Source organism: Alligator mississippiensis, chromosome 16 (genome assembly GCF_030867095.1).
Source record: "Alligator mississippiensis isolate rAllMis1 chromosome 16, rAllMis1, whole genome shotgun sequence".
NCBI lineage: Eukaryota > Metazoa > Chordata > Crocodylia > Alligatoridae > Alligator > Alligator mississippiensis.
Window position 1 is genome coordinate 20,816,676 of NC_081839.1, and position 26,480 is coordinate 20,843,155.

The window sequence follows — 26,480 nt, forward strand, 5'->3', positions numbered from 1 at the left end:
TCTGTTACTGAGAGTGCTTCCAATTAAGGAGCCTCAAAATCCAAATTCTGTCAGGCTTCTCTTACTTTTCTTATAGCCCCAACAAAGACTTACAAATTGGAAGCTTTATTACTATTCGGCTGCTGTTGTACTGATTGTCAAGGCAAAATTGCTCTATCAACCACTCCAAGCTTCATCCCAACTCTTCCAGTTTTGGAATAGTTTTGTTTGTTTCTTTGCAACTCTTAAATATCATCATCATGGTGCAAGAAAAGCTATTGGAAACTGCTTGAGTAGGAGAGAGATTTGGACCAACATCTTCTTTCCATTCAGTGCCTAAGGACACAAATACCTTTTTCCATAATCAGCGAGTCTGAACCTTGGAGTCATATAAAACCAGATTTAACACTGTGAGACTGGGACCCATTCTGACATCAGGAGTACTGTTTATTTTGGAGTTTGTTGTTTTGTTGTTTTGTTTTTGTTTGTGTTTTTTAAAGCCTGGAAGGGATCATCATGATCATTTAGTGGGAACACCTGCTAGCAGGCCAGAGAACTTCAGAGCTCCCTGCACTGAGTTCTTAACTTCCAGCTTGGCTACAATGTATCTTGAATCAAAGATCAGGGACCTCTTTCAGTCAGCAATTGGTAAAACAATTACTTGGTCCCATGAAGGGATACACTGGGCCCAGCTCCTTGTTGACTTTGCTTGGAAAGGAAGGAAAATAAGGTTTCCTTACTGGCTAACTTTTTTTTTTTTAAGGTGTAGAAGCTGTTGCTCCAATGAAAAGGAATGGTAAAAGGAAGTACCTTGAAGGACTGTTCATTTAGTCTTAATAGAACTGTTTTACTAGATTACATTGTTTATAACTAGATCAAATGAGTTAGCATGCCATTTCAGAATACATCAGCCATAAGAATCTGATCCCTGTGGACAGAAACATCCATTTTTACAGATTTTTACTTTGATATTTACAGTTCAAAAGCCGTGTGCCATTGAGCTGGGATTAATTCTAGGATTAGTGGATAAAACTACCTGAGGACATTGGACACCACAGCCACAGTTAGGTGATCAGGTTCCAGTGTGGCTAAATTTATAGCATGTCTTAAAATGTGACTCACAAATGAATCTCATTTAATTCTGCTATATAACCACAGTGCTCACAAGGTTGAGATACTGGGAAATCCAGTTAAAAGCAGAACTTAATGTATGTTTAGGTCTCTATCTTCTATTCTGGATTTCTGGGTCTAGCTTAAATTTAAAGCACTGGGTGGACATAGCCTCTTTCTACCTGTAGTCAGAGTTTTTAAGAACAAACATATTATCTGTTCTTAACAGCTTGTGCAATGTTTGAATATATATTTTTAATTAAGAGTTTTGTCTTAAAACTTATAAGAGTGTAGCTGTATCAATAGGATAATATATTTTATTAAACTTATTTTATATTTTAAATAGAATAATAGAAAATTAGGACTGGAAGGGGCTTCAGGAGGTCATCCAGTACAACCCCTTGTACAAAGCAGGACCATCCCCAACTATGGCATCGCAGCCAGTTTGTCTAGCCATGTCTTAAAAACCTCTAAGGATGGAGAGTTCACCATCACTCTGGGTAACCTGTTCCAGTGTTTTACTACCCTCCTAGAGAGAAGATACTTCCTAATATCTAACCTAACCTAAACTTTCCTTGCTACAACTTGGGACTGTTGCTCCTTGTTCTGTCATCTTCCATCACTGAGAACAGTCTAGCTCCATCCTCTTTTGAACCCCACTTCAAGTAATTGAAGGCTTCTATTAAATCCCCTCTCAGTCTTCTCTTCCCTGGACTAAATAAGGCCAGTTCCCTCAGACGCTCCTCAGAACTCGTGTCCCCCAGCCCCCAAAACCATTTTTCTTTCCTTCTGCTGGACTCTCTCTAGTTGGTCCACATCTTTTCTGTTGTGGGAGGTCCAAAAATGGACACAGTACTCCAGATGTAGCCTCACCAGTGCTGAACAGAGGGGAATAATCACTTCCCTTGACCAGCTGGCAGCACTCCTACCAATGCAGCTCAGTATGCTGTTAGCTTTCTTGGCAACAAGGGCACACTGTTGGCTCATATTCAGTTTATTGTCTACTGTAACCCCCAGGTCCTTTTCTGCAAAGCTGCTGCCCAGCCAGTTAGTCCCCAGCCTGTACTGATGCATGGGATTCTTCCATCCTAAGCACTGCACTTGTCCTTGTTGAACTGGCTGCCAACTAGACATAGAGCCATTACTTATTACTCTTTGAGCCTGATGCTCCAACCAGTTTTCTTTCCACCTTACAGTCCATTCATCCAGCTCATACTTCCTTAGCTTGCCTGCAAGAATGTTGTGGGATACCGTATCAAAAGCCTTGCTAAAATAAAGGTATACCACATCCACTGGTCTCCCTGCATCTACAGAGCTAGTCATCTCATCATAGAAGGCAATCAGGTTTGTCAGGCATGACTTGCCCTTGGTGACTCCATGTTGACCGTTCCTAATCACCTTTTCCTCCTCCAAGTGCTTAGAATTGGATTCCTTGAGGATCTGCTTCATGATTTTTCCAGGGACTGAGGTGAGGACCAATCTGTAGTTCCCTGAATCTTCCTTTTTTCCCTTTCTTAAATATGGGCCCTATGTTTTCCTGTTTTCAATCATTCAGGACCTCTCCCTATTACCATGAGTTTTCAAAGATGATGACCAGCAGCTCTGCAATCACATCAGCCAACTCCCTCATCACCCTTGGGTACCTCCCATCTGGCTCCATGGACTTGTATATGTCCAGCTTTTCTAAATAATCCCTGACTTGTTCTTTCACCACTGTTGACTATTCCCCTGCTCCCCAAACTGTGCTGTGCAGCGCAGTAGTCTGGGAGCTGACCTTGTCTGTGAAGACTGAAGTGAAAAAGGCATTGAGTACTTCAGCCTTTTCTGTATCCTCTGTCACTAGTTTGTCTCTCCCATTCAGTAAGGGACCCACACTTTCACTGATCTTCCTCTTGTTGTTGACATACTTGTAAAAAACCCTTTTTGTTGCCCTTCACATCCCTTGCTAGCTGCAATTCCAATTGCACTTTGGCCTTCCTTAATTCATCCCTGCATGCTGGAACAATGCTCTTATACTCCTCCCTAGTTGTTTGTCCAAGTTTCTACTTATAAGCTTCCTTTTTTTTTGTTAGCTTACTAAGAGTTCCTTGCTAGGCTAAGCTTGTCTTCCACCATGCTTACTAGTCTCTGGGCACAATGGGGATGGTTTGTTCCTCCTGCACTCTCAGTAAGGCTTCTTTAGAGTACAGCCAGCTCTCCTGGATTCCTCTACTCCTCAGACTGGCTTCCCAAGGGATCCTGCCCATGAGTTCCATAAGCGAATGGAAGCCTGCTTTTTTGAAACCCACGGTCCTTACTAAGTCTGCTGTTTTCCATCCTTCTTTTTCTTGGTATCCTGAACTCAAACCTCTGGTCACTGCTGCCCAACTTGCTACATCCACTTCTACATTCCCCACCAATTCTTCCCTGTTTGTGAGCAGCAGATCAAGAAGATCATGGCCCCTAGTTGTTTGCTCCAGCACTTGTACCAGGAAATTATCCCCTACTCTCTCCAAAAAATTCCTGGATTGCCTATGCACTGCTGTATTGCCCTCCCAGCAGATTTCAGGGTGATTGAAGTCCCCCATGAGAACAAAGCCTGTGATCAGGAAACTTCCACTAGTTGTTTGAAGAATGCCTCATCTACCATTTCCTCCTGGTCTGGTGTATAGCAGAGCCCCAACACATCACCCATGTTGCTTTCCCCTCTGACTGTAACCCAGAGACTTTCATTGGGCACAGGCTTATCTCCAGTTTCATACTGGAGCTCTTCAAGCAAGTGATATGGCTCTTTTACATAAAGTGCCACTCCTGGTCATCTTCTCCCATGTCTGTCCTTCCTGAGCAGTGCACCAAATAAGGGTGCACCAATAAAGATTTTCTTGGCTAATACGGATAGCCAATTATTAACCGACCATATCAGCTGATGCCAATGCGATAACCAATTTATTTTAAAATGCTAGGTGTTTTAAAGTACTGACATAAACCTTTTCTTTTTTGCACACTCCAGCAGCCTCCTGCATCACATGCATCAGCATCCCAGTGCTTAAAAATGACGGTGGAGGAGCTTGAACTAAAGCTCATCGAATGAGCTTTAGTTGAAGCACCGCCACCACCATTTTTAAGCATGGGGATGCTTCTAAGTGGATCAGAGCTGAGCAGGGTGAGTGTGGATGTGGGCTTTCTGCTGTGGGCTCAGGGCTCTCCGCTCTGCTGCCTTTGCCCTGGGATCCCTGCCCTGGCCCCGCACCACCTGCCAGCCCAGCGGTGGGAGGCACAGCTCACTGTGCCTGCTTCTGCTGGGTGGACAGAGGGCACACAGCCAGCAAGGGAAAGGCAGCAGAGTGGGAAGCCTTGAGCTCACAGTGAGCAGACCACATGCACCCTGTGCACAAATCTGGGGGGGGGGGGGGGGCACATGCCCCCCCCCCAGGGGATGTGCTCAGTGGTAGGAAGCCACCCCTCCACGTCCCCTGAATGAGCCTCCTGTGGCTCCATCCCACTCTACCCTGGCATTGGGTCCCACACACCGTCCTGGCTGGGCAGTGCCCCCAGCCCCCGCCCCTTACAGATCAAGATCTGCCCCCCTCCCCTGCACTGCTTCCCTTCCATAGACTTATCTGCAGGGAGCTGCTCTTCATGCTGATCAGCTGTATTCCTGGCCATGTGCATGTGCGCGGCCATGCACATGGTGCCCCCTGTGCCTTGCTTTCAGCAGCCCTAAGCAGGACCCCTTACAGGCTAGAATGCTGCCTGCCTGCAAGGGAAAACCTGCCATTTCCCAAGGGGCCCCAGCGCTGCGGGAGACGAGGAACCCAGGTGTCCAGGGCCCTGGTGAGAAGACATAATTATCGGTAAACATTATTGGCTACAACAGCCACAAAAAAAAAAGCTGATAATGTCATTTCCCCTTTTATTGGTACCAGTGCAATAGGTATATCCATGCACCTCTAATTAAAAAATATAGTACTACATAATATATAGTACATTAATAATACCCTTGAGCAGGAATCTGGTTTCCTTTTGGGAGGGGCAAGAGAACTGCTGTGTTCAAAAAAGTCTTTGGAAAATGCTTGTCCCAAATTTGGGACGAGAGAGGTACATGAGCCATCCAATAATGTAAATTTAAGTCTTTATGTAAAAAAAAATATAAAAAAATCGGGTACTAAGAGTTATGAGGCAAGCCTACAGAATACCTTGATACAGAATTGTGTTCTGGGGGTTGCAGACAGCTGCTGAGCAAGACAACTGATCAGCTTCATTGTCGCTATGCTGAGTGTTGTGGGCAGGTGTGAAACCAGCAAGAAATATGTTAGCTCTATGCAGTGCTGCTTAGAAACAAGCTGTGTGATCTACAGGGACAGATAGGGCTATCCATTTAAAAAAAAAAAAAGTTTTTCTGCTCCCTAGGATATATGTTTCTCTCCTCTACTCCCCTTTTGGCATATGGGATATTGTCTGGGGAAACTTTCAGAAATCGGTGGTGTGTGTAGGAAGCTTGACATTTCAGACCTCTGTAGCTCGAAAGTGAATGTGAAAAATGGCTTCCACAAATTAGGCCCAGGGTCTTTTGAGTAGCAATATTCCATTCATCCAAAGTAGTGTGTTTTACCCCCTTCATCTCATGCTTTGGTCTCTGTTGACTAAAGCTTTGTTTCTCCTAAGACCTTCAAAATAGAAAGGTCTAAAATTTCAATAGAGTAAATGATTGTTGCAAAATTGTCACTTCTGAAGTCTTAAAAAAGCAGTTTGGTTACTTCATTGCGAGGAAGAACTGTTTTGAATTGTAAAATTGCATGTTGAGTATTTGCAGATGTTGAAGTCTCCCAAGAGTCTTAAGTGGAAGAGAGCAAAACTTTTAGGTTAGCTTTGCTGGGTATGCTTTGTTTAGCCGTAGTGTTAGCGTTAACTAATAAAAGTAGTTAATCTCTAATGAAGCCCTAATTTTGAACCAGCTATAATATTGTTCCTCAATTACCTAAGAAAATATTGGAAGCATGGCAAAAACACAATTTTTCAATTCAGGAAAACTGTTCAAAATCTGAGTATCCTTGGATTTCTAAAAAAACAGAAAAACCTTGAAATGACATGGCATTTTGCATATATTGCTCTGTGAAACTTGAACAAACAAGCAGAAAAATAACAGCATAGGCGAAAAGTATATTCAGGTGCTCCTCTGCTCTGAAAAGTGACATGCAACTTGTACCTTCTTGCAGTTCTGTATATACTCAGGTATTACTGCTCAGCCTGTTGACTGATGCAGTTATTGCATTGAGATCTGCAGCACCACCCAAGGTGTTTGAGAGGACTTGGGTTCATCAACAGATTTAAGCATCCATAGCAGGGCATGGCTCTGTCCTCCACTACCTGTTACATCCTTTGTAAGGCAGTGTCACTGCACAGGGGATTCAGATTTGGAAAAAGGCACCTAGTGCCTGTTAGAGAGAGGATGTTACCCACTAGCTAGAGGTAGATATGAATGACAAAGGGAGAAGTGGGGCCAGTAAGAATAGTTAGGATGAGAATCTAAACTTCTTTGCCATCTTTCCTGGTACTTCTGCTAGAATACTACCCCTGGATGCTGCATGGGGCTCTTGTAGTAGCTGTGGCTAGGAGGAGTCTCTTATTTGAAGCCAGCTGTCTCTACGTGTGGAAACAACTGTTCCTCTTCATCAAGGGAAGGTGAGGTTTCTACTTCTCTGTTCTGCCCCAGCTTCCATTTTTTTGACTGTTCACCCTTGAATAACTCTTGAGCCTATGGTTACTATAGTTTTCCTAAGCAGCAGCAACATGAAACTTAAGCATTTCCAGTTTAATTCCTCTTCTTATGGTTCTAAATATCAGGGTGAGAATTATGTTAACTTCCTACTGATGCTGCTTGGCCAATATGTGAGCAGCAGCACAGGCACAAGAGGTGTCTGGAGGCTGAAGATGGTGATACTACATCAGCTCACTCTGGAAAGCTTTTTTTTTTTGTAACAATAGGTTTTTAAAGATGCTTTGAAAAATCAGTGGCTCTGTGGAAGGTAAAACCAAGGTCAAGCTTTTTCCCCTAGTGAATGGCTCTTTCAAGCTTTGATGACTTGCAGAAAACAGAGCCTGATTTGTTTCCTCCCTTGCTTCCCTCCCCAACCCCCAGATCCCAGGTTGACTGAATACTTGCAGTTAAAAACCTCTTTTTCTTGTAAACGGAGTGCATCTCGTGTGGAAGCCATTGAGACGCAATAAACCTGGAACCCTGCTATGTAGTCACTTTTCAGAGTAGAACTGTACTTCAAATTAAAAACATACTAAGAAACATAATGCAACTTTTTCTAAAGCAGCTGTTCCCTGCTTGAGAGATTAGGAAGGAAATGCAGAAGAAAGTATTCAATTAACAAGCTTTTTCAGTGACATGTGGTAATACACTGCACTTTCTACCCACAAAGATGTTAGAATAGGAAATAAACCTAGACTTGTCTTAGTGATCATTATAAGTTCTCTTCATTGGAAGATCAGAATCTGACCCAAAATCTAACGTAATGGTTTTTGACCTGGCTAGTTTAGTATTTTCTGGCTTGATGATTGATGTTTGAGTCTGGGAATTTGGAGCATTATTGATTTGACCTCTTTTAAATTTCAGCAGCTTCTCAAGAGGCAGAGTGAGTTAGTAAGCAATGAAAAATATGTAAGTAATATATTTTACTAGTTAAACAGTTTAGGCATACATTTTTTGTACTTTATATCTTCTTCCCAGCATAAGGAAGGTGGACCATCTTTGCTTTTGGGGACTTTTCTTTCTATCTGTCTATCTCCTCTCCCCTCTCTACCTTCTCTAAACTGTGGGCACAGTAGCAGCTGTACTTTCTCCTTCTTGTAGGTGTTCATTCTACTTGCTGATTGGTATCTCTGGCTGGGGATTTGGGATTATTTTTGTCTTGTATTACTTAGCAGGTTTGGGTGAATTCTGCAAATGGGAAGAAAATAAAATTCATAACTCGAAACTGGTGAACCCATAGAAATTACGTGCCATCGTTCTCTATAATAAATATTAAAGTTAAAGCACTGTGTCTTGGAAACATCAGATATTTGTGATACCTCCTGTCATACATAGGTTAATTTGGCAGCCTCATGTCTGGATTATAGTGTTTGAGTACATGTAAAAAAGAAAAATTATCAGCATAAGAATAAAAATTGCCTAGCATTCCTATAATTACAGTTGCAAGTGTATGTCTGCCATTCTGTAAAGCTAGTACCAACTGAGTAACACAAGGTTTTGTGTCTTAGACCCTTCGCAGGTGTTACAGTCGAGTGAAAGAACATGGTGTTGGGAAAAGGAAAAGCAGTTACACATTTGAACAATTGGAACAGGTGTTTGGTCAGGGAGGATGGGACTCTCAGCCCTGCCAGCCTGTACTCATTAACAGCAGTGGCTTGTACCAGGAGCTGGAATCTGATGGCAGCACTATGGAGGAATATTCACAGGAGGATTGGGGAAACCACAGTCAGGATCTTCATTGCTACCAAACAGGAGAACAGGAGTTGGGTAAGAAATCAATTATTGGTCTTTTTGTGTTCTCTGGCATTATCCTGGGAGCTGCTTTAGTACCACACTTCCTCTTTGGCTACTTCTGCCTTTTTGGGTAGAAACCTTTTAAATGATCCTACAATATGAGGTCCCAAATAGGGACAGTAAATCAGAAGTGGGGAAAACCCGGTCTCTTACATTGTGCAGTTGTATAAGTTTAGAGTCCAACTTATATGCTGAAGCTCAAAAGTAAGCCCTGGCTCTTGAAAAGTCTTAAAACACTCTCTTTCTGTAACTATAATTTGAGTACAAAATGATCACTTGCTGGTTTCTGTTATTAGACTCTACTTGTTAGAAATCTCTGCTTCCCATTCAGGTATCCTTATTTGTTGGCATTTTGGTGAGTTTTATTTAAAACATGTAAAGTTGCATGTAAATGTGGAGCTGTTCCTCACGAGGCATTAGTGTGGTACTTGACCACTTCAGTCCTGCTTAAAAGACAACTGGGGGGACAGGGGAGGGAAATGGGATAATTGATTTGTGTTGTCAATACCCATGATCTCTCAGTGTTGTTGTTGTTGTGTTTTTAAAAAACAAAGCAAAGCAAACGCTTGTAGTTAAAGTAAAATTAGGCTTATGTCAATAGGAATCAATATAAGCTCAGGTAAGGACTTAAAACGATCAAACTAACATAATGGTTTACCAAGAAAATCACCACGTTTTGCCTTTACAAAAAATGTCTTCCCATACTGTTGCCTAACCCTGATAAAGGATTACAGGAGGATCTGCTTTCTTAAGCTTATTTGCATTTTGAGTTATCCTTAGAAAAGCTGCCTATGGAAGCTCATAGCTATCAAGGTTGATTAACTTCCAAATGGAATTTCTTTGAAAATTAAGGAAGTATTGAGAAGGATGAAGGATAAAGACATAACTCTTGCTTTGTTTTCCACCTTATTTGTCGAACAATATGGGGGGAAAAAAGAATATAAATGTGCATCTTCCTATAACAGTGTTCAAGGGATGGGTACATTCCGACGTTGCACCAGTGGCAGAATAATTGTAATTTTATATGAAAATAGTAGCCCCCCCTTTATATTAACTGAATACTTCAAGTGTGTTTCAAAAACCAGTTGCAGAATGGTTGCCTATGCTCTATAGGTGCAACAGTAGGAAGCTACATAGCAGGGGACACTAGCAGTGTTGTCAGATGCACCCATTGTTTACAGTTGTGTAGAGAAATTACGATTCAGTAAATGATCATTACTTTGAAATTGCCTTTATTTCTGAAACACCCTTGTAATTTTTTTTAAATCTATATATATACTTCATATTTCACTTTGATTCATCAAGCAGTAGGGCAATTAGAAAATTAAATGTATAGGGAGAATTGTAGAGGGGAAAGTGGAAGGTTATTTCTGAAGAAGCAGAACCCTAATCCCAAATAAAGATATTGACTCAAATTCTCGTCTTGGATTTTGTCACCATTTTCTCTCAATAAAGTTAGTTACATTTATAAGGAATTGGAGATGACAGTATTTTTTTTATGTTCAGAGAACAGTTATGAAAAAAGTTCTTGGGACATAGAATCCAAATGGAATGCATATGCATTTGTTCTGGTGCTTGCACTTCAAGTGTGCTCTTGAAAACAGAATGGTCTCAGAATGTAGCTTGCAGTTAAATCAGGTTCTGATTTAAAAACAGGAATTAATCTCGTCCTTGAAGGAATTTGCATGTCTAGGGGCAGAATATGTTCCCCAAACTCAGTGATGTTCTGCCTTCCAGCCCCGCGGACCAAATGAGTCCCACAGCCAGTGTTGATCTGCAGGCCAGATCCTGTATGGGAACAGCAAGTGGAGTTAATCCATGGGTGTGATCCAGCTGTGGAGTAACCCTGCATGATGGCACATAAGGTCTTGTCATGTGGACCCCAGGGCTTTCCATGAGTCCAGAAATTTGGTGTCAGGGGCCTGGTGGAAGTGTTAATTGCTGTGACTCTGGAAGCCATGGCAGTTAATACCTCCACCAAATTTCCAGACCCATGAGGAGCCCCATGGGTCAGAGGTAGAACAACACTGCCCTAGTGGAACATGTAGCTTGAAAATTTAGTTACAAAGATGTAGCTAATATAAAAGCGGTGGCATTCATATGTATGCGACTTCCAGATTTCCTTAGAAAGTCCTGCTGTATGAACAGTTTTATTGCATTTCAAACCAAAAGCCTTGGGAACACTGTTTTAAAATATAATTTTCTGTTGGTACTTTACCTTTTAGACGAAATGCCTGCCACAAAAAGAACATTAAAGATAAAGCAGGAATCTTCAGAAGATGCACAGTAAGTAATTTATGAATGTTTCTCCATGGAAAGCATTTCCCTAGGGATGTTGCGCGGGAGGAAGATATTTGAAACTTCTGATAATAATTATAAATGCATTGTGCAAGACTTATACAGTTGAATGTGCTCTCTACAGTTTTCCAGTTACCTCTAAACATGTGGAAAGCTTCACAACTCTTTTTGGCTTTGTTATACAGCAAATTAAACAGGGCTTGCTTCATGAGTGCAATGATTTAAACTGTGTATAAATACATATCACAAATATTAGGGATGTGTGTGGGCAGCCCTAAAAGTATCATGGGACAGGTCCAGACTTTTGGATCTATTTTGCAATCTCTTTTTCTATCTGCCTGACACTTTGTTCCTTTGGGCAAGTGGGGGAAAAAATGTAAATGATTATGATATCATAAAGGTATCTTTTTCTCTGACTGTAATTAGAGTAGCTTAAATTAGTATCCAGATATTGATATCAACATATTTGAGAACTACTAGAAAAATACCTCTACAGTAAAAGGAGAGTGGGGAAACCACTGGAAATGCCCCTTTCCTTTTCTTAAGTGAGCATGCACACCTAAGTAATGTCTGTACAGGCAAAACAAATCCTGAAATGCCACAGTGAAGGACAGGTGAGCTGATTTTGTGTCCCGACCAGTAGCTTTTTCTGCAACTCTTTAAAGATGACTTGTTACTTTTCTAAATTGGTTAAATTTGAAGAATAATAGAATTTTACAAGAGAAGACATTTTGCTATAAACAATAGCTATAATTCTTTTTTTTTTTTTTTTTTTTAAAGAACATGGAGGGTGTGTGTGTGTGTGTGTTTGTGTGTGTGTGTGTGTGTGTATTTTGGGGTGGGGGACCTACTGTCCAACATCAGTTTAATTCTATGTTAGGAAAGATTGTATTCATACATATAAGTAGTATAACTTGTGTCTCTATACTTGTGGCATGAAGAGCATTGGCTTCTGTAATTATGACGGTTTCAGTTCTAGTGTCCTGGTTCCAGTTTCAGCCATTTCTAATTTTTCCCCTTTTGGACTGGGAGTATCCAAACTTGGTTCATATCTAAAAGTGAACTTTAAGGTGGAGCAAAATTATTTTAGCAGGTTAAAATTGAGCTGAAGGAAAATATTTTGTTGCCTCCTGGAATTAATGGAGCTAAAATTCATATTGGAACACTTGAGAAGTGCCTTAAGGGATTTCCTTTAAAGGTAGGGTTTAATTTTATCAACCTGAATGTCATGCTTAAACAGCTAATAAAAGTCTGGGAGGATTTATTCTGCATAGATGCATAGCTGTGTGTGAGTTTAGACCTTTCATATCTTGTCAAGTACCTTTACAGAATACATAGACAAAGTCTCTAAACACTTGTGCACTTCTTAGTGTGCAGCAATGATCCCCATACTGTTGTACCTTAAGCGCTACACGTTTGATAGAAGTTTAAAATAATCTATAACTATGCAATGATTCCTGAGCTTTGTGGGAGAAGAGTTCTTTCCTGTGGAGCAAAGAACCTTTTATTTCTATATTAATCTTTATCTTGGTAGAGCAAATTAAACAAACTGGTTAGCTCTAGAATCCTGCTATTGCTGTAAGCAAGCAAAAGTGAAGAGAAAAATCTTTGCTCCTTCTGGGTTTACTTGATTACATGGGCTTTAATTGCACCATCTCAGATTATCTAGTGTAGTTATGTAGCTAGGACAGGGATTGGCAACCCCCAGCACACGTACCAGAGCATGACATGCAAGGCCACTTTCCTTGGCATGCCACAGCTAACCCAGACTCTGGGCAGCTTCTGCCACCAGCTGCTTAGGCCAGCTGCAGTCAGGAGGCTCCAAACAGATGCATGAGGCTCAGCAGCCCTGACACCAGTTCTGTGGCTGCAGCAGCTGTGCATGCTCCTCTGTGTGCATGGCCAGGAAGGGGTCTGGGGCAGCATAACACTGCCCAGAGGCATGTGTGCAGCTGCTGTTGCCATGGAACCGGTGCTGGGGCTGCAGAGCCTGGCACAGCTGTTTGCAGCCTTCCAGCTGCCTGCTACAGCAGTCCAGAGCCTGAGCCAGCTATGAAAGGCAGCTGGGAGGCTGCAAACAGCTGCACTGGGCTCTGGAGCCCCTGCACCAACTCTGTGGCAGCAGTGGGTGCATGCATGGCTTGCAGTGCATGGCAGGGAAGGGGCTGGGGCAGTGCAAACCCCCGCCCCCCCGCCGTCCACCCAGAGGCATGCATGCAGCCACTGCCAGCAATGAGGATCAGGCCCCTTGCAGCTCCCCCATCTCTGGCACACCAAATTGAGGCATGGGTGGAGGTTGGGGTGGCTTTGGCACTCCGGCCAAAAACGTTGCCAACCCCTGATCTAGTAGTTTAGGGAAAAAGGTACTAAAACATCTTATTACTATAATTTAAATTTTAAATTATGATCTTTTCTCCTAATGACCTTCATATTAGGGCAAAGTTTGTACTGTTCTTTTATTGTTGAACTAGCTATAGACAGCTTGACAATTTATAAATCTATTAGCTGACAAAGTTAACATTCATTTCTGATATAGTTTCCACAATATGATTGTTATATGACCTTGTTATGATCATATACAGTGTTCACCTTGTACTTTAATATACCAATCAGCACATTGGCTTTTTTTCTTGGAAATAAGAAAATAAGCATTCCAGATGGAATGGTTGAAGCAGAATCCGAACACATTTGGCATAAAACGTAGACAAATCCAATTTTTTACATATATTATTTTGTATAGTTTTTGTAGATTCAAACGGAGAGAATCTGTAAACTATTTTTTTTTCTCCTCTGAAGGTTTATCAACAATGAATGCATGTTAAGTTTGTGGGCCTGAGTAGAAATAAGTGAGATGAAGTTATCTTTCTTTTAGAGGTGCACCGACACATCGGTCCAATGCCAGATCGGCACCGATATAAAGCAAATTGTCTGTATCAGAAATCTGCCTGATATGGCCAATAATTTGGCCAATAAATGGCCCGTGCATGTGCACAGCCGCAGCGCACTACATAGGCAGTGAGGAGCACAGCTGGGCAGCTTGGAGAGCTGTATGCAGCTGGTAAGTCTGGTGTGGTGGAAGGGAAGGGCATGGGGGGGTGCATATCAAGGCCCCTGCGCTGAGGGAGAAATGGGGATGAGGCAGGCTCTGGGGCAAGCACTGCCCAGCCAGGGTGGGTGGGCGTAGGACAGAGCCGAGGCTTGTTGGGGGGAGTGGGGAGTGGCAGTGGCAGCTCCCAGCACTGCGTGCCACTCGTGCAGGAGCCCCTGGTCCAGCGGCTTATCCACTGCTCGCTCGTCTGGCGGCTCCTGCCACTGCCCCTGCCGCTCATCCAGGAGGGTATGGCAGGGACATGTGCTCCCAGATCTACACAAGGCCAGGACTGTGCCAAGCTCTTTCTGAAAAGGTGGGGCTGGGCTCTGGGTGGGTGGTGGTGGTGGGGCTGGGCTCTGGGTGGGTGGTGGTGGTGGGGCTGGGCCCAGGGGAACATGGGGGGAGGTGCTGCAGTCCCCCAAAATTCACCATAGCTCCCTAAGTCCAGCCTCTCCCTGCCAGAAAGAGCTTGGTGCAGCCCCAGAGCTGCACTGCACCCCTCCCCCCCCCGCAGGCGAGCGGCAGGAGCCGCTGGACAAGCTGTCAGACTAGTGGCTTCTGCACAAGTGGCACACAGCGGTGAGAGCTGCCCCCTGGACAAGCTGTGGCTCCATCCCACACCTGCCCCAGCCCGGCTGGGCACTGCTTGCCCCAGTGCCAGCCCCAGCTCCACTTCTCCCTTACCATAGGGGCCTTGATCTGCACACGCCCCTTCCCTTCCCCCTCCCTCCTCCCCTTCCGCCACACCAGACTTACCAGCTGCATGCAGCTCCCCAAGCTGCTGGGCTGGTATCAGAAATTGCATCGATATGCCTCCTTAAAAATGGGCTATTGGTGTCGGCCCCAAAAATCTCTATCAGTGCAGCCCTGCTTGCTTTTTATTGTGGTCCAGCCTGACATTGCATAAGGAAAACTGATAAATAGTAAACTAGATAATTTCATTAATAATCTAGGATGTTGTTAAAACATTGTGTGTTCCCCAAGTTATAGACTTTAAGGGGAAGGCCTGTAACAAGGTAGGTCTGATGTCACCTGGTACTTAGGCCAAATCTTAAACATGGTAATGCCAGTAAAATCAATAGGACTTGTATACTTAAATAAGGGCATACCTAAGTATTTTCTTGATTTGTGATGTGTAAGGATTTTTCTTTTAAAAACACATAAATTTAGGGATGTTGATCTTGGTACCTGACTTCAGGCATTCATCTCCTAAATTTTGGCCCTACCTAGCCTTTTCTCCCTATGTAATCAAATGCACAGGTGTCTACTTCACTATATTGGTTTGACTTGGATTCTTTAGGGGAGTAGGATGGGGGAAGTATTTTGTAGCATAGTCTTCTTAGTTGCTGGGTTTATTTAGTGCTAGTTTCATCAGCACTTCCCTCGGCAACAATATCAGCAGAATCCTTTCCACATTCTGCTGCCTAGTCGCAGTCAGACAGAAGGGATAGGTGTCCAGCTGTGGTATGTTTTCAAGGTCTCAGGTAGTTATCAGAGTATGTGGAGGAGCTAACTGCCCAGCAGGTCCAGAAGGCTGCCTCCTGTATATACAGGACGAGCCTTGCCAGATGTCCATGTGCCTCTGTTCTTTTCTGGGGTTCTACAATAAATTATTGTTGCCCCAAAAAGCCTTCTCTGAAGAAGAAATGGAAAAAACGAAGTTAAGTTTACAGGAAATTATTATTGAAACCAGCCTGTGGATGGGAATTTTCATAGAGCTTTCTCAACACTGGCTTTTCTGACTAAACATTCATGGTATTACATATGTAAAGAAACTTGCTGTCAGTGAACTATGCCAGTAGAAATAAGTAGAGAATGCTTTGCTTCCACCATGTGCTCTGAGTTGTCAGGAAAGCTCTATCCTTCTCATTAGCCAAGAAAAGGATCTGAGGCTTGAATGAGCAAGTTTAATATGGTACCTATGGTTCATAGGCAACCATCAATCCACTAGATTGGAGATTCCCAAACTTTTTATTATTGCGTACCCCCTTCCAGACTTATCAGCTGCCTTGTACCCTTACCAACAAAGGTTTTATATTTTAACCCCTTAAATGTCGTCTTATTATAATAATAATAACAGTGGAAATTAAATTCACTGTTACACAAGTTCTCCCACATGCCCCCACAGATGTCTTGCATGCCCCCACAGGTATCTGTACCACAGTTTGGAAGCGCCTGCTGTACACTTAAGAGGTCTGATCGGGTGCCTGATGAATCTGCTTGTACAGAGCCCTGCAATCATCACACCAAGACTTTTGATGCATATACCTAGGCAGAAATATGGAGGAGTAGAAGCTGCCCAAGACCTACTATCTGCCCTTTAGACCAGCGTTTCTTAACCCGTGGGTCATGACCCAAAAGTGGGTCACAAGAATATATGAAAGGGTCACGAACAAACTTTAAAAATGGATCATATTTTGCATACATTTTTTGAAAAAAATAGATGCTGCTTGTGCTTCACCATATGCTAACACTGCGCATACTAATAAACAGAGATCCAGGTTTTCTATTTGCTGCAGGAAAATGTGGATTTTCTCCTTTAAAGGAGAAAAACCTGAGAAACTGCATGTTTCCTCTTGCAGGCTGGCAAAGTTCCAGTCTGCAAGAGGCTGCTTGGCACTGGGGGAACTGGAGGAGGAGGGCGATAAGGCAGGGGGAACCACATGCATGTACATACACACACACACACACACACACACACATGCACGTAGCAGCCAGGCAGTTTAGAGAGCAGCTCCCACAGTTCCCTGCAGGCAAGTTTGTGGGGCATGGGGGAGGCATAGACTATGCAAGAGGGGCACTCTTATACACCCACAGTAGGCACGGGGCTGCAGCCTGGCTGGACTGACACAGGCTTGAGCCGCCTCCACGATCCAGCAAGTGGGACCTGGCACAGGAAGGCAGAGGAGGCCTGTGGGACTTGTTGCTACCTCTGCCAGGACACCCACGCTAGCTGCATTGCCAGCAACACAAGGAGTAACAGACAAGGGAGGGGGCCACACTGCCCTCACAACCTTCTGCTATCAGTTACTCATGCGCCAGGCTGCAGCTCTATCCCACACCATGGCCCATTTCCTGCCACTGCTCCCCTTAGGCTGCAGCTCTACCCTGTAGAGGAGGTGGGGTGGTGGGCAGCACAGGTGGGGTAGAAGGGGAAGTAGCAGTGGTGGCTGGGCCATGGAGGTGGGGTAGAGCTGCGGCCCAGCACAAGAGGCTGGCATGCAGAGGAGGTGAGGACAGTGTGGCCCTCCTCCCCATCTGTTATTCCTCGTGCTGCTGATGGCATGGCTGGCATGGGGGGGGTTGCATCAGCAGCAGTGAGTCTTTCTTCCCCACTCTGCCATCCTGCCTACTGGGCCGTGGAAGCATCTCCTGCCCATGCTGGTGCCTGCTGTGGGTGCACAAATCTGGGGGCAGTGTGTCTGTCCCCGTCCCCCCCCTCTAGCATTCCCCACACATGCCCCCCTGCCCACACACAGTAGGATGGGGGGTCAGGGGGCTGTGGGTTGGGAGTGAGGAGCACCAGCAGGACCGGGGAACTGTTTTCTACTTAAACTATTTACTGGGTCAGGTCTGGCCATCAATCTTTACAGATGGGTCCTGGTACAAAAAAGGTCGAGACCCCCCTGCTTTCAACCATTGAGGCAGGATCCAAAGACCAGACCGAGTCTAAACATTCAATGTCAGTAGCTTCTGCCAGAGAGCAACAGATAAGAACTGCTGCTGACTGCCTAATACTTCACTAAGGGCACATTTCTGTCAGCGTGATGTCCCTTAGCCTTTCTCCAACCAAGGAGTACCCACAAGGCTGTGGGGGCCAGGATTTTGAGGTGCCCTTTACTTGCTTATTCTGGAGGTTGCAGCATTGTGGTATTTTATAGGAGCTACCCTGCCACTAGTAGCGCTGTCACGTTGCCAGCAGGAGCTTCAGTTGGATGCAGTTTACAGTCATACCCAGTACTACTTCCAGTTATTAGCATCTCATTTAATAGAATCAACCACATATGATAATTGAACCCCCCAAAACATGCTCATTTTCTACTTCTTCATGGACTTTTTACTTTGTCACTTGACTGTTTTAGAATCTCCATTTATTAGAATAAAAATGATCTACCCAGTTTGATTCTGATTACGAATGGACACTGTACTTAATTTCTCCAAGACTGTTGCATATAGAAGTGACATGCACTGAAGCTGTGACCTCTTTTGACGTAGAATATCAAACGGTAAATGATTGGTCTCTAAGCTCTGTAAGTTCCTCTTGCTTAAACCCGATACTCCAGACTTCAAGAAGGAATGTGGGCTGGTAGGAAGTAAGCATGTCCCTAGAAAACAGCCAAGCTACCATGGATTGGTCTTGAGCAGTAAAATAAAACTTGGGGACTCCATCCCCATGCTTTGAAATTGCAGCTCAGACTAGAGGTAGGGAGCAGATTTCACTGACTAAAAACTATGAAGCCACATTGAATTCATACTTGTTAGCAAGACAAGGTTCCTTGGGTGAATTTGATATCTTTTATTAGACCAACCCAAATGGTTGGAGAATAGTTATTAAGCAAGCTTTCGGGCTCAAAAACCCTTCGTCGGGCAAAGCTTGTTAGCAAGGTGTTTATCTGTGTTAGTCAGAAATGAGGCAGAAGGTGGAGCAAAGTGATACCTTGAGAGAGTGATTCAGAGGGGCATGAGCTTTCATAGGCAATAATTTACTCATCAGAAGAAAACAGTGCTAGCATCTGACAAAGTAGGTGGTCCTTGGTTATGACCATCTGAACAGCTATATTCTCTCTCATGCACATTCTTTTCTGCTGTTTGCGTTACATTGTAAAATAAGCTTGAAGATTCAATCATGAATTAGAACTTGTTAACCCATTAGTTCAAGATAAATTGTTATTGAAAAGGTAGGATAACTACATATTTGTTCTGCTACTTTTTAACAGCACTTGAATATTCTAGAATCTAGAAACATTTTGAAAACAATAACTTTGAGAATTGAATTGCTCATTGAAACCAGCTGTTTTAGTCTCTGTAAAGTCTCCTGTATATAAAAGTGTCTTAAAATAAATTCATACTAAGTTTTCTATCTTCACTAGCTTAAATTGCAGAACATGTCAACAGAACAAAGGGTTACATACACTAGCCCAGTGGATGGATACCTAGATTAAACCCTGTACTGTAATCCTACCAGTTCTGATTGCTTACTTAACCTTTTTTTTTTTTTCTATCTGCAAGATGAGCAACTTGCCTTACAGGGTTGTTAGAAGGGTTACATCCAGTTTATATGCTGGTTGTGGAAGTAAAGGGAAGCAGTTGCAGTACAATGCACTCTCCAAAATATTATAGTTTTACTGTACACGAGGTCTCTATTATAGTGTGACATTCACAGCTTTTAAAACTGGAATTTTGTGTGTTATGGTATAATATTCATAGCTCCCCTTGGTATGAAGATTTCAAGTCATGGAGATGCTGGAAAGAATCCTGGAAACTTGAGTTGCAGGTATTCCTGGCTGAGCCATCTAACTCTGTCGCAGGTGGGAATAGAACTTAATAGCAAGTATAGCTCATTGAACCACCATCATACCAGTTGCTTCCTGTGTACTTGTAGTCCAGAGTCTCAATCCTTGAAGGTCTTATTTCTCATCTTCTCAGCTGCATTCTGACCATGTCCCTAAGTAAAATTAGTGCTGTGCCTGACAAGGTTGGATTATTATGAGACGCTTTTTTTTTTTCACCATGAGCCTCAATCACAGCTTTAGTGAAGTTTATTGATCGCATTGTACAATCCTATTTTTCAAGACATTTTGTTCTAAACTGTCTCTTTCAGTGTTTAACTGAACAATGCAAGTACTGCTTTCTACTGTATTTAATTTTAAATGGAACTGTTTTTCTAAGAACAAATAATTTATTTTAGTAAATGTATGAATAACACTGCTATCAGTATTACACAAGTCTGTGTTATCAAACAACAATGTATTAAATGAGACAGCAAATTATAATGTTACCTTGTCTGTCTTGTCCCTAGAAGATGATGAACTTTCAATTCCAAAAGTCTAAAGTGGAAAGTTTGAGATGCCATATTCCAAGCTGTAGTGACAGTGCTGCTCAGCATCTGAGGCTTGGAATCTGAAGAACCAACAGAAAAGCCATATAGAAAAGGCTTTTTCCACCTTTATCCATTGAAAAAGTACAGGCTTGTATGCTACAGTCTTTCATGTGTTAATATAAATGTATTTTGGCTAAATACATGTGCACTTAAATATACAATATTCTTGTTACTTTGAGCAATTATAAGTACTCCTACAAAATATTCTTAAATAAGGAACCCATTAAAATAATCTTGGCATCCAACAGGTTTCTTGGCAAACTGTTGTTTGAGGCAGAATTCTGTTCCTAGGGTTTCTAGAGCCAGCAGGCCCCTTGCTGGCTGGCTTTTTAATAACTCAGTTGTACTTTTTAGCCCAGACTGATGCATTAATAAAATGTTTCCAATTCTTTTTAGAAATACTTCTGCGTTTTATGGTAGTGTTACTTTTTATGGTGCTGATAGTTGGTCAGGGCCTGATGTCAGCCCCGTTCTTGAGTTAGTGTAGGTGTTCACATCCTTTTAATTTTTTTCCACCAAAATGGTGAGTGTATGTGAGAGATGAGGCTAGACTATTTTCCTTTTCCAGAAGAATATTGGTAAAGCTTTCAGGAAAGCAGCAGTATCACTTCAAATGATGAACTTGTGCAAAATGGAGCACAAGGAATTTCTTTGAAACAACCCCTCCCCCCCCCACACCCCTTTTGGGCTCTTTCTCTTTGCTGATGAACAAACATGGACAATAGCAGCAGTTTAGAAAAACTGCAAGAATGATTTGTTAGGGCTCCCTGTCCTTTGATTGCTTTCCTGAGAAGCAACGCACTCTTCTACTGCTGATGCATCTAGTGAACTATTATATATATGCAAAAGATATATATATATATATATATAGAGAGAGAGAGAGAGATTTTATAGAAAGAAAACAGTTCTAACCCAATTGATCTGGGCTTAGTTCATGAAGTACACAATGGCTGTCACCAGTCTGCTTACATGAGGCTTGTACACATATCACATCCAGAGTTTGAAATTCATACCAAGTGGACTATGAATTATCCAAAGCAAAAAATAATCTTAGTAATCTTGTAATGTTGTAGCCATAATTGTCCAGGAATTTTGCAACTATTTCTTAGGGTGCTAGCTTTTACTGGACCACCTACACAGTTGGGATGAAGTTAGACAAGCTTTAAAATGCAAGACATTTTTCATCAGGTCTGAGCAGTTTTGTGATTGAGATCATCAGTGTTAAAGGAAAAAAGTATATTTTCAAACCTGTCTAACATGTATGTTCAAAGGAGTTTCCTTATCTGTGATGAGGATGCCATGATTTTTGTTCTCTTCCTCTCACCTCTATCTTGTATACTTACATATTGCAGTACTGGTGCTATCTGAATGTCATAGATGGGGGGCTGAATTACAGAGACACTGGGGGTGGAAACATCAGATACTGCCTGATGGTTCATTTGTGTTGCCCTAACAGTTTTTTATGGCATCATGAATACTGAGCAAATAGACATCGATTACCCTTTCTTATGCCACATGAAAGGAAAATCAGTGGCTCAACACAAGTTGGTTTTAGTCTCTGGCCTGTTATTGCAGCAGACATCTGTTACCTCTGTGGTGCTTTCCCCCTTCAGCCAGACCTAAGCCCCAGGTGTGGCTGGGTGGAGGCAAACCTTGCTTTCAGCCAGACCTTGCAGGGGATTTTCCCCCAGATGTCTGCAAGGGGAGGGGAGGAGTGCAAGCATGGAGGGGGAATGCAAGTTTTCTCTCCCTTGTGTGCAGGGCAAGGAATCCCTTGGAGAAGGATTTGCCCATGCACAACTGTAAATGTGAGGGGGGGCTGTTTAAGACCCCTGCTTGAGTCCCCCCTGCCACTCTGTGCTTGTAGGGTACACATGGAATAACCACCTCAGGGAATTCTCCTGCTCCCCAACTTGGGGGAGGGGGGATTGTCCCCTACTTGTAGATTTGGCCTGGGACAGCAACGGGGGGCATCTATAGATACCTCTGGAGTGCAGTCAGGCACAGCTGATTTTGCTTTGCTGAGGATATCTGTTTCTAGCCTAAATTGTCCATGATCACATGGGGAGGCTGTAGCAGAGGTGAAAATGAAACTGAGTCTACTGTGTCTCACTGCCTCCGTAATGATTGGTCTGTTGTGCCACTCTGGATGCATGTCCCAACACGAGCTTGGCTTTCTCAGAAGTAGTGGTGCTTCCCTCTCACCCAGGGTAGAGTTTCCTCCTGTCATCTGATTCTTTCTCCTGCATACTTCTGTCTTAATGTTCTCCTTGGTTTTCTTCCCTTTTAACACTCGCATTTCAGTTCTCCCCTTATTTCCTGCTCTCCTTTCTCCACTTTGTACCGTCTCTTCCAAGAGATCCCTTCTCCTCATCTTCAGCTGTGCATGAAGTGCTGCACCTGCAAGAACTGAATGCCTCTTGATTTACCAGCAGTGGCCTTAGAATGCATCTCTGCAGCACCCCTGTTGTATGGGAGTTGACAGGAGCTCCCCTTCTCTAGGTGAAGGGAGAACATCCATTTTCTACAAGGCTGAAGATGTAAAAGATAATTTCTTCAAGCTGGGAGAGTGAGGAGATAGCTGCTAAGTCCCCAAACCCTATCCTGTTTGTGCTGTAGAAATGATTTCCTAGTACAAATGTGCTCTGAATATTATTGAAGTGGCACATGCTGTGTGAGTGAGATTTGTTGGACTGAACCAGATATTTATTCAATTATCAAAAGAGCTGTAATACTTGCATATGACTTTGATAATGCTGGCTATTGGTCCTTGGGATAAATATTTCTGTAAAACAGTTGTCATAAATGCATTTCCCATCTGTTCTACATGGAGCAATTCATATTCGTACCTGATGTATTTCAAATATACTTGCTTAATTAGTTATAAATATGTAAATCTCTTTAGTGATACTTCCTTTGGCATTGTTAGTTAAGGATGTCTTATTTTTTTAAGGCAAAACAGGCCTGTGGAATCCCTAGAAATTCTGTCTGTAGTCTCCAAAAGTATTTCAGGTCTACACCATGCAATCAGATGATTACATTTATGGTGCCTTCAGTCTTTTCAAAAAGTAATTTGTAGACTAGACTGCTATCACTTTTTTTATCTCCTGCCCTGTACATAGCCACAAATTTTGTAATGCATAACTTTTGGCAAGTGAAAGCATGTATACTAACCTAATATTCCCTAATCCTCGGCTAAGAAAGGGTATGTTGCCAGTTTTTGAGCATTGTATTATATTATTAAGTTCTGTCTTCAGAAGGTGATCGCAGGTTTTTTGAAATGTAAGTTGCATGTCTGGATCACAAAGAGGTTGCAGCTTGGGGAAAGAATAGTCATTTCAAAGGTGCAGATTTTTCAAATGATATATTTGTCCATATACAAATAATATCTTTATAGATAATTATTTTAACTGCATAACTCATTGCCCAGAGCATCATAGGAGTGTTTGCTCAAAATCATTAATAATGAAAGAGAACCACTTTTTTCCATATATTCCAAGGGTATCAAAGATGCAATCCATGGGTCAGATCTAGACCACAGAGTTGTCATCCAGGCTGCTGGGCTCCCCATGGGGTTGGATATGTGGTATCACATTAACACTGCCACAAGTGGTGGCAGTGTTAATTGCCGCAGCTCCCACAGCCATAGCAATTATGTATAATTTAGCCAAATTGGAGAAAGTACAGCAGAGAGCATCAAAAATGGTTAGGGGGCCTGGGGCATGTGACCTCTGAGGAGAGGATGAGGGAACTGGGCTTATTTAGTCTGGACAGGAGAAAACAGAAGGAATTTAATGGCAATCTTTAGTTACCTGAAGGGTGGTTCCAAAGAGGATGGATCTAGACCAGTGTTTCCCAACCTCTTTTTGCTATGACCTGCTTCTGGGAGCAGAGTGCGATGGCTGCCTGGGGGCAGGGGTGGGGGAGCTCCCGGCACGTGGTGCAGCTCGTCCTTTGTGTGTGGTGCTGCTGCCATTGCCCCCACGACCCTCATTTGGGTCACAACCCGAAGTTGGGATCCGCTGATCTAGACTGTTCTCAGTGGTGGCAGATAATGGAACAAGGAGCAATGGTCTCAAGTTGCAGCAAGGAAAGTTTAGGTTAGATATTTGGAAGAATTTTCTCACTCGGAGGATCATAAAGCACTGGAGCAGGTTACCCAGAGAGGTGGTGGAATCGTCATCCTTGGACCCAGCTTGACAAAGCCTTGGCTGGGATGATCTAGTTGGGGATGGTCCTTCTTTGACCAGGAGGTTGAACTAGATGATCTGAAGGCCCTTCCAACCCTCATTTTCTATAATTCAGTTAACACCATCACCACTCTTCCAGCCACACAATATCTGGCCCTGTGGAGAGCCTCACAGGCCAGATTCAGAGCATGAAGCAGTGTCATCTGGAAATTTGGTGGCAAGAGGAGGGGGCAGAAATTAATACTGCCATTGCCAAATTACCAGCCTGCGGGCTGATTCCCTGCTTTGGGTTCAGCCCATGGGGCCAGGTGGGTTTGACGTCCCTGTTCTCTGCTTGTGTCTGAATGCTCTTGTTCTGGTTCTGTTTTCCTAAAGTTGATACACTTGTTCAAACCTGAGATGTTCTAAACATTTTATTCGGATCTGAGTGGGGCTCTGTCTTATGGCTTATGTTTGTTCATTTTTCTAGAAAACGTGATGTCATGCAGAATATTATGCAAATATTGGAATCGGTCCAGTTAAAATGGGAGCTGTTTCAGAGCTGGACAGACTTCTCCAGGCTGCACCTTTCTAACAAACTGGCCATTTTTGGCATTGGTTATAACACACGCTGGAAGGAGGATATTCGTTACCACTATGCCGAGATCAGTTCTCAGGTGCCTCTCGGCAAACGGCTTCGGGAATATTTCAATTCAGAGAAGCCAGAGGGCAGGGTCATTATGACCAGAGTACAGAAAATGAACTGGAAAAATGTTTACTATAAATTCCTAGAGATTACGATTAGTGAAGCAAGATGCCTGGAGCTGCACATGGAGATTGACTGGATACCTATAGCTCACTCCAAGCCAACTGGAGGAAACCTTGTTCAGTATTTATTACCAGGGGGGATTCCCAAAAGCCCTGGTTTGTATGCTATTGGTTATGAAGAGTGCCATGATAAACCCCAATCACCTGTTGCAGACCGCAGAGGCCAAGATCCTGGCAAAGAGACTCAAGGGGAGACAGATGTCCCTTCACCACAGGCCTCTCTCAGGGTGGATATGGAGTCCACCAGAATTATCTATTGTTACCTTGGCATTGCTGAGGTAAGAACTCTCCAGCAGTGCTTGTTTTTACATTTTCAGGCAAACACCAAAACCTTCAGTAAAGAGTGGGTTGGGATCAATGGATTTTTATCTCAGAACTGCATCGTAGACCCTGGTGTGTCGCCTAAATCCATCTACATAAAATTTGTGGAAGTGGAGAGGGATTTTCTTTCTGCTGGCTCTTTGGTAGAGTGCCTGGAAAAAGCCATTGGATACCCATTAAGGTTTAACAACTGAATCTCGTCCTTCATAAGGATTAGGGCTCCTGTTTCCTTTCACTGTTGCTCGCTAACAAGTGGATCCTATCTGTTCGCAGTTGGGCAAGTCAGACTTTCAAAGTGAAATGAACTTCAAAGTGAAAGATGCTTGCATGTGATCACAAAAACTTGTCCTGAGCAAGTAAACTGTACAGCTTGGCAGGCCAATTAGTTTTATAAGGAGAAGAGTAAGGAGGAAAGCCCTGTAAACAAAATGACTGTAGGTACATTCCACATTGGACAGAGCTTTTACTTTGCGTTTCATATGAAAATCTGTTTTTCCACAATGTTTCATTTTTACACATCTTGTCTCTATAATAAGTGTTATTACAGATCTGAATAAATAAGCAATAGATAATGGCAAGTTAAACTGAGTCACATTAAATGAGACTTTCAATGCCACCCTTAGCTACTATTGTATATAATTTAGAGTTTCACTTTTTTCACCCATCAGAAGTGTTTTACTATTTCCAAACAGTGTTGCCTGCAAAGACTTTTGTTTCTGTGATGTATCCCACTTTTTTACTAGTAGTGTTGCCATATCAGCTTTTTTTTAACATTAAAATAACTCCTGGCCTTTTTAAGTTCTAGCTAGCCTCTTTGTGGCAGTGAGAATAACCTGACAGTTGGGAAACATTTTGTCAAACCATGCTTATCAATACAATCAAAGCTGTGAGAATTTGGGAGGGGGGCGGGAAGGGGGGAGTAAGGGTGGGGGAGGGGGGGCTATTGTGGATGGGGAGTAAACATTTAATGCCTTTTCAGAACTGTTACTATATAAGCCCCATTATCTTGCTGGCTGGTGCTGGCATTTTGATTTTTTTCTAAAACTCATTGAT

The 26,480-nt window shown here is 42.9% G+C and overlaps 1 protein-coding gene across 7 annotated transcripts in view; it reads left to right on the forward strand.

The window, feature by feature from the left end:
• The window catches only part of MSANTD2 (Myb/SANT DNA binding domain containing 2), a 41,922-nt gene extending 15,697 nt beyond the window's left edge, over nt 1-26,225 (forward strand). Inside the window, exons 1-5 of one of the 7 annotated variants that reach the window (XM_014600858.3) lie at nt 6,732-6,750; nt 7,691-7,735; nt 8,335-8,593; nt 10,846-10,906; nt 24,769-26,225. In XM_014600858.3, the coding sequence (XP_014456344.2) occupies nt 8,515-8,593; nt 10,846-10,906; nt 24,769-25,621 (993 nt within the window). In that variant the 5' untranslated portion in view covers nt 6,732-6,750; nt 7,691-7,735; nt 8,335-8,514 and the 3' untranslated portion in view covers nt 25,622-26,225. Of the gene's footprint in view, nt 1-6,632; nt 6,751-7,690; nt 7,736-8,334; nt 8,594-10,845; nt 10,907-20,028; nt 20,191-24,768 lie in introns of those variants that run through there. The other 6 variants (XM_059720069.1, XM_059720070.1, XM_059720072.1 and 3 more) reach the window with 6 other exon arrangements.
• Nucleotides 26,226-26,480: the final 255 nt, after the last annotated feature.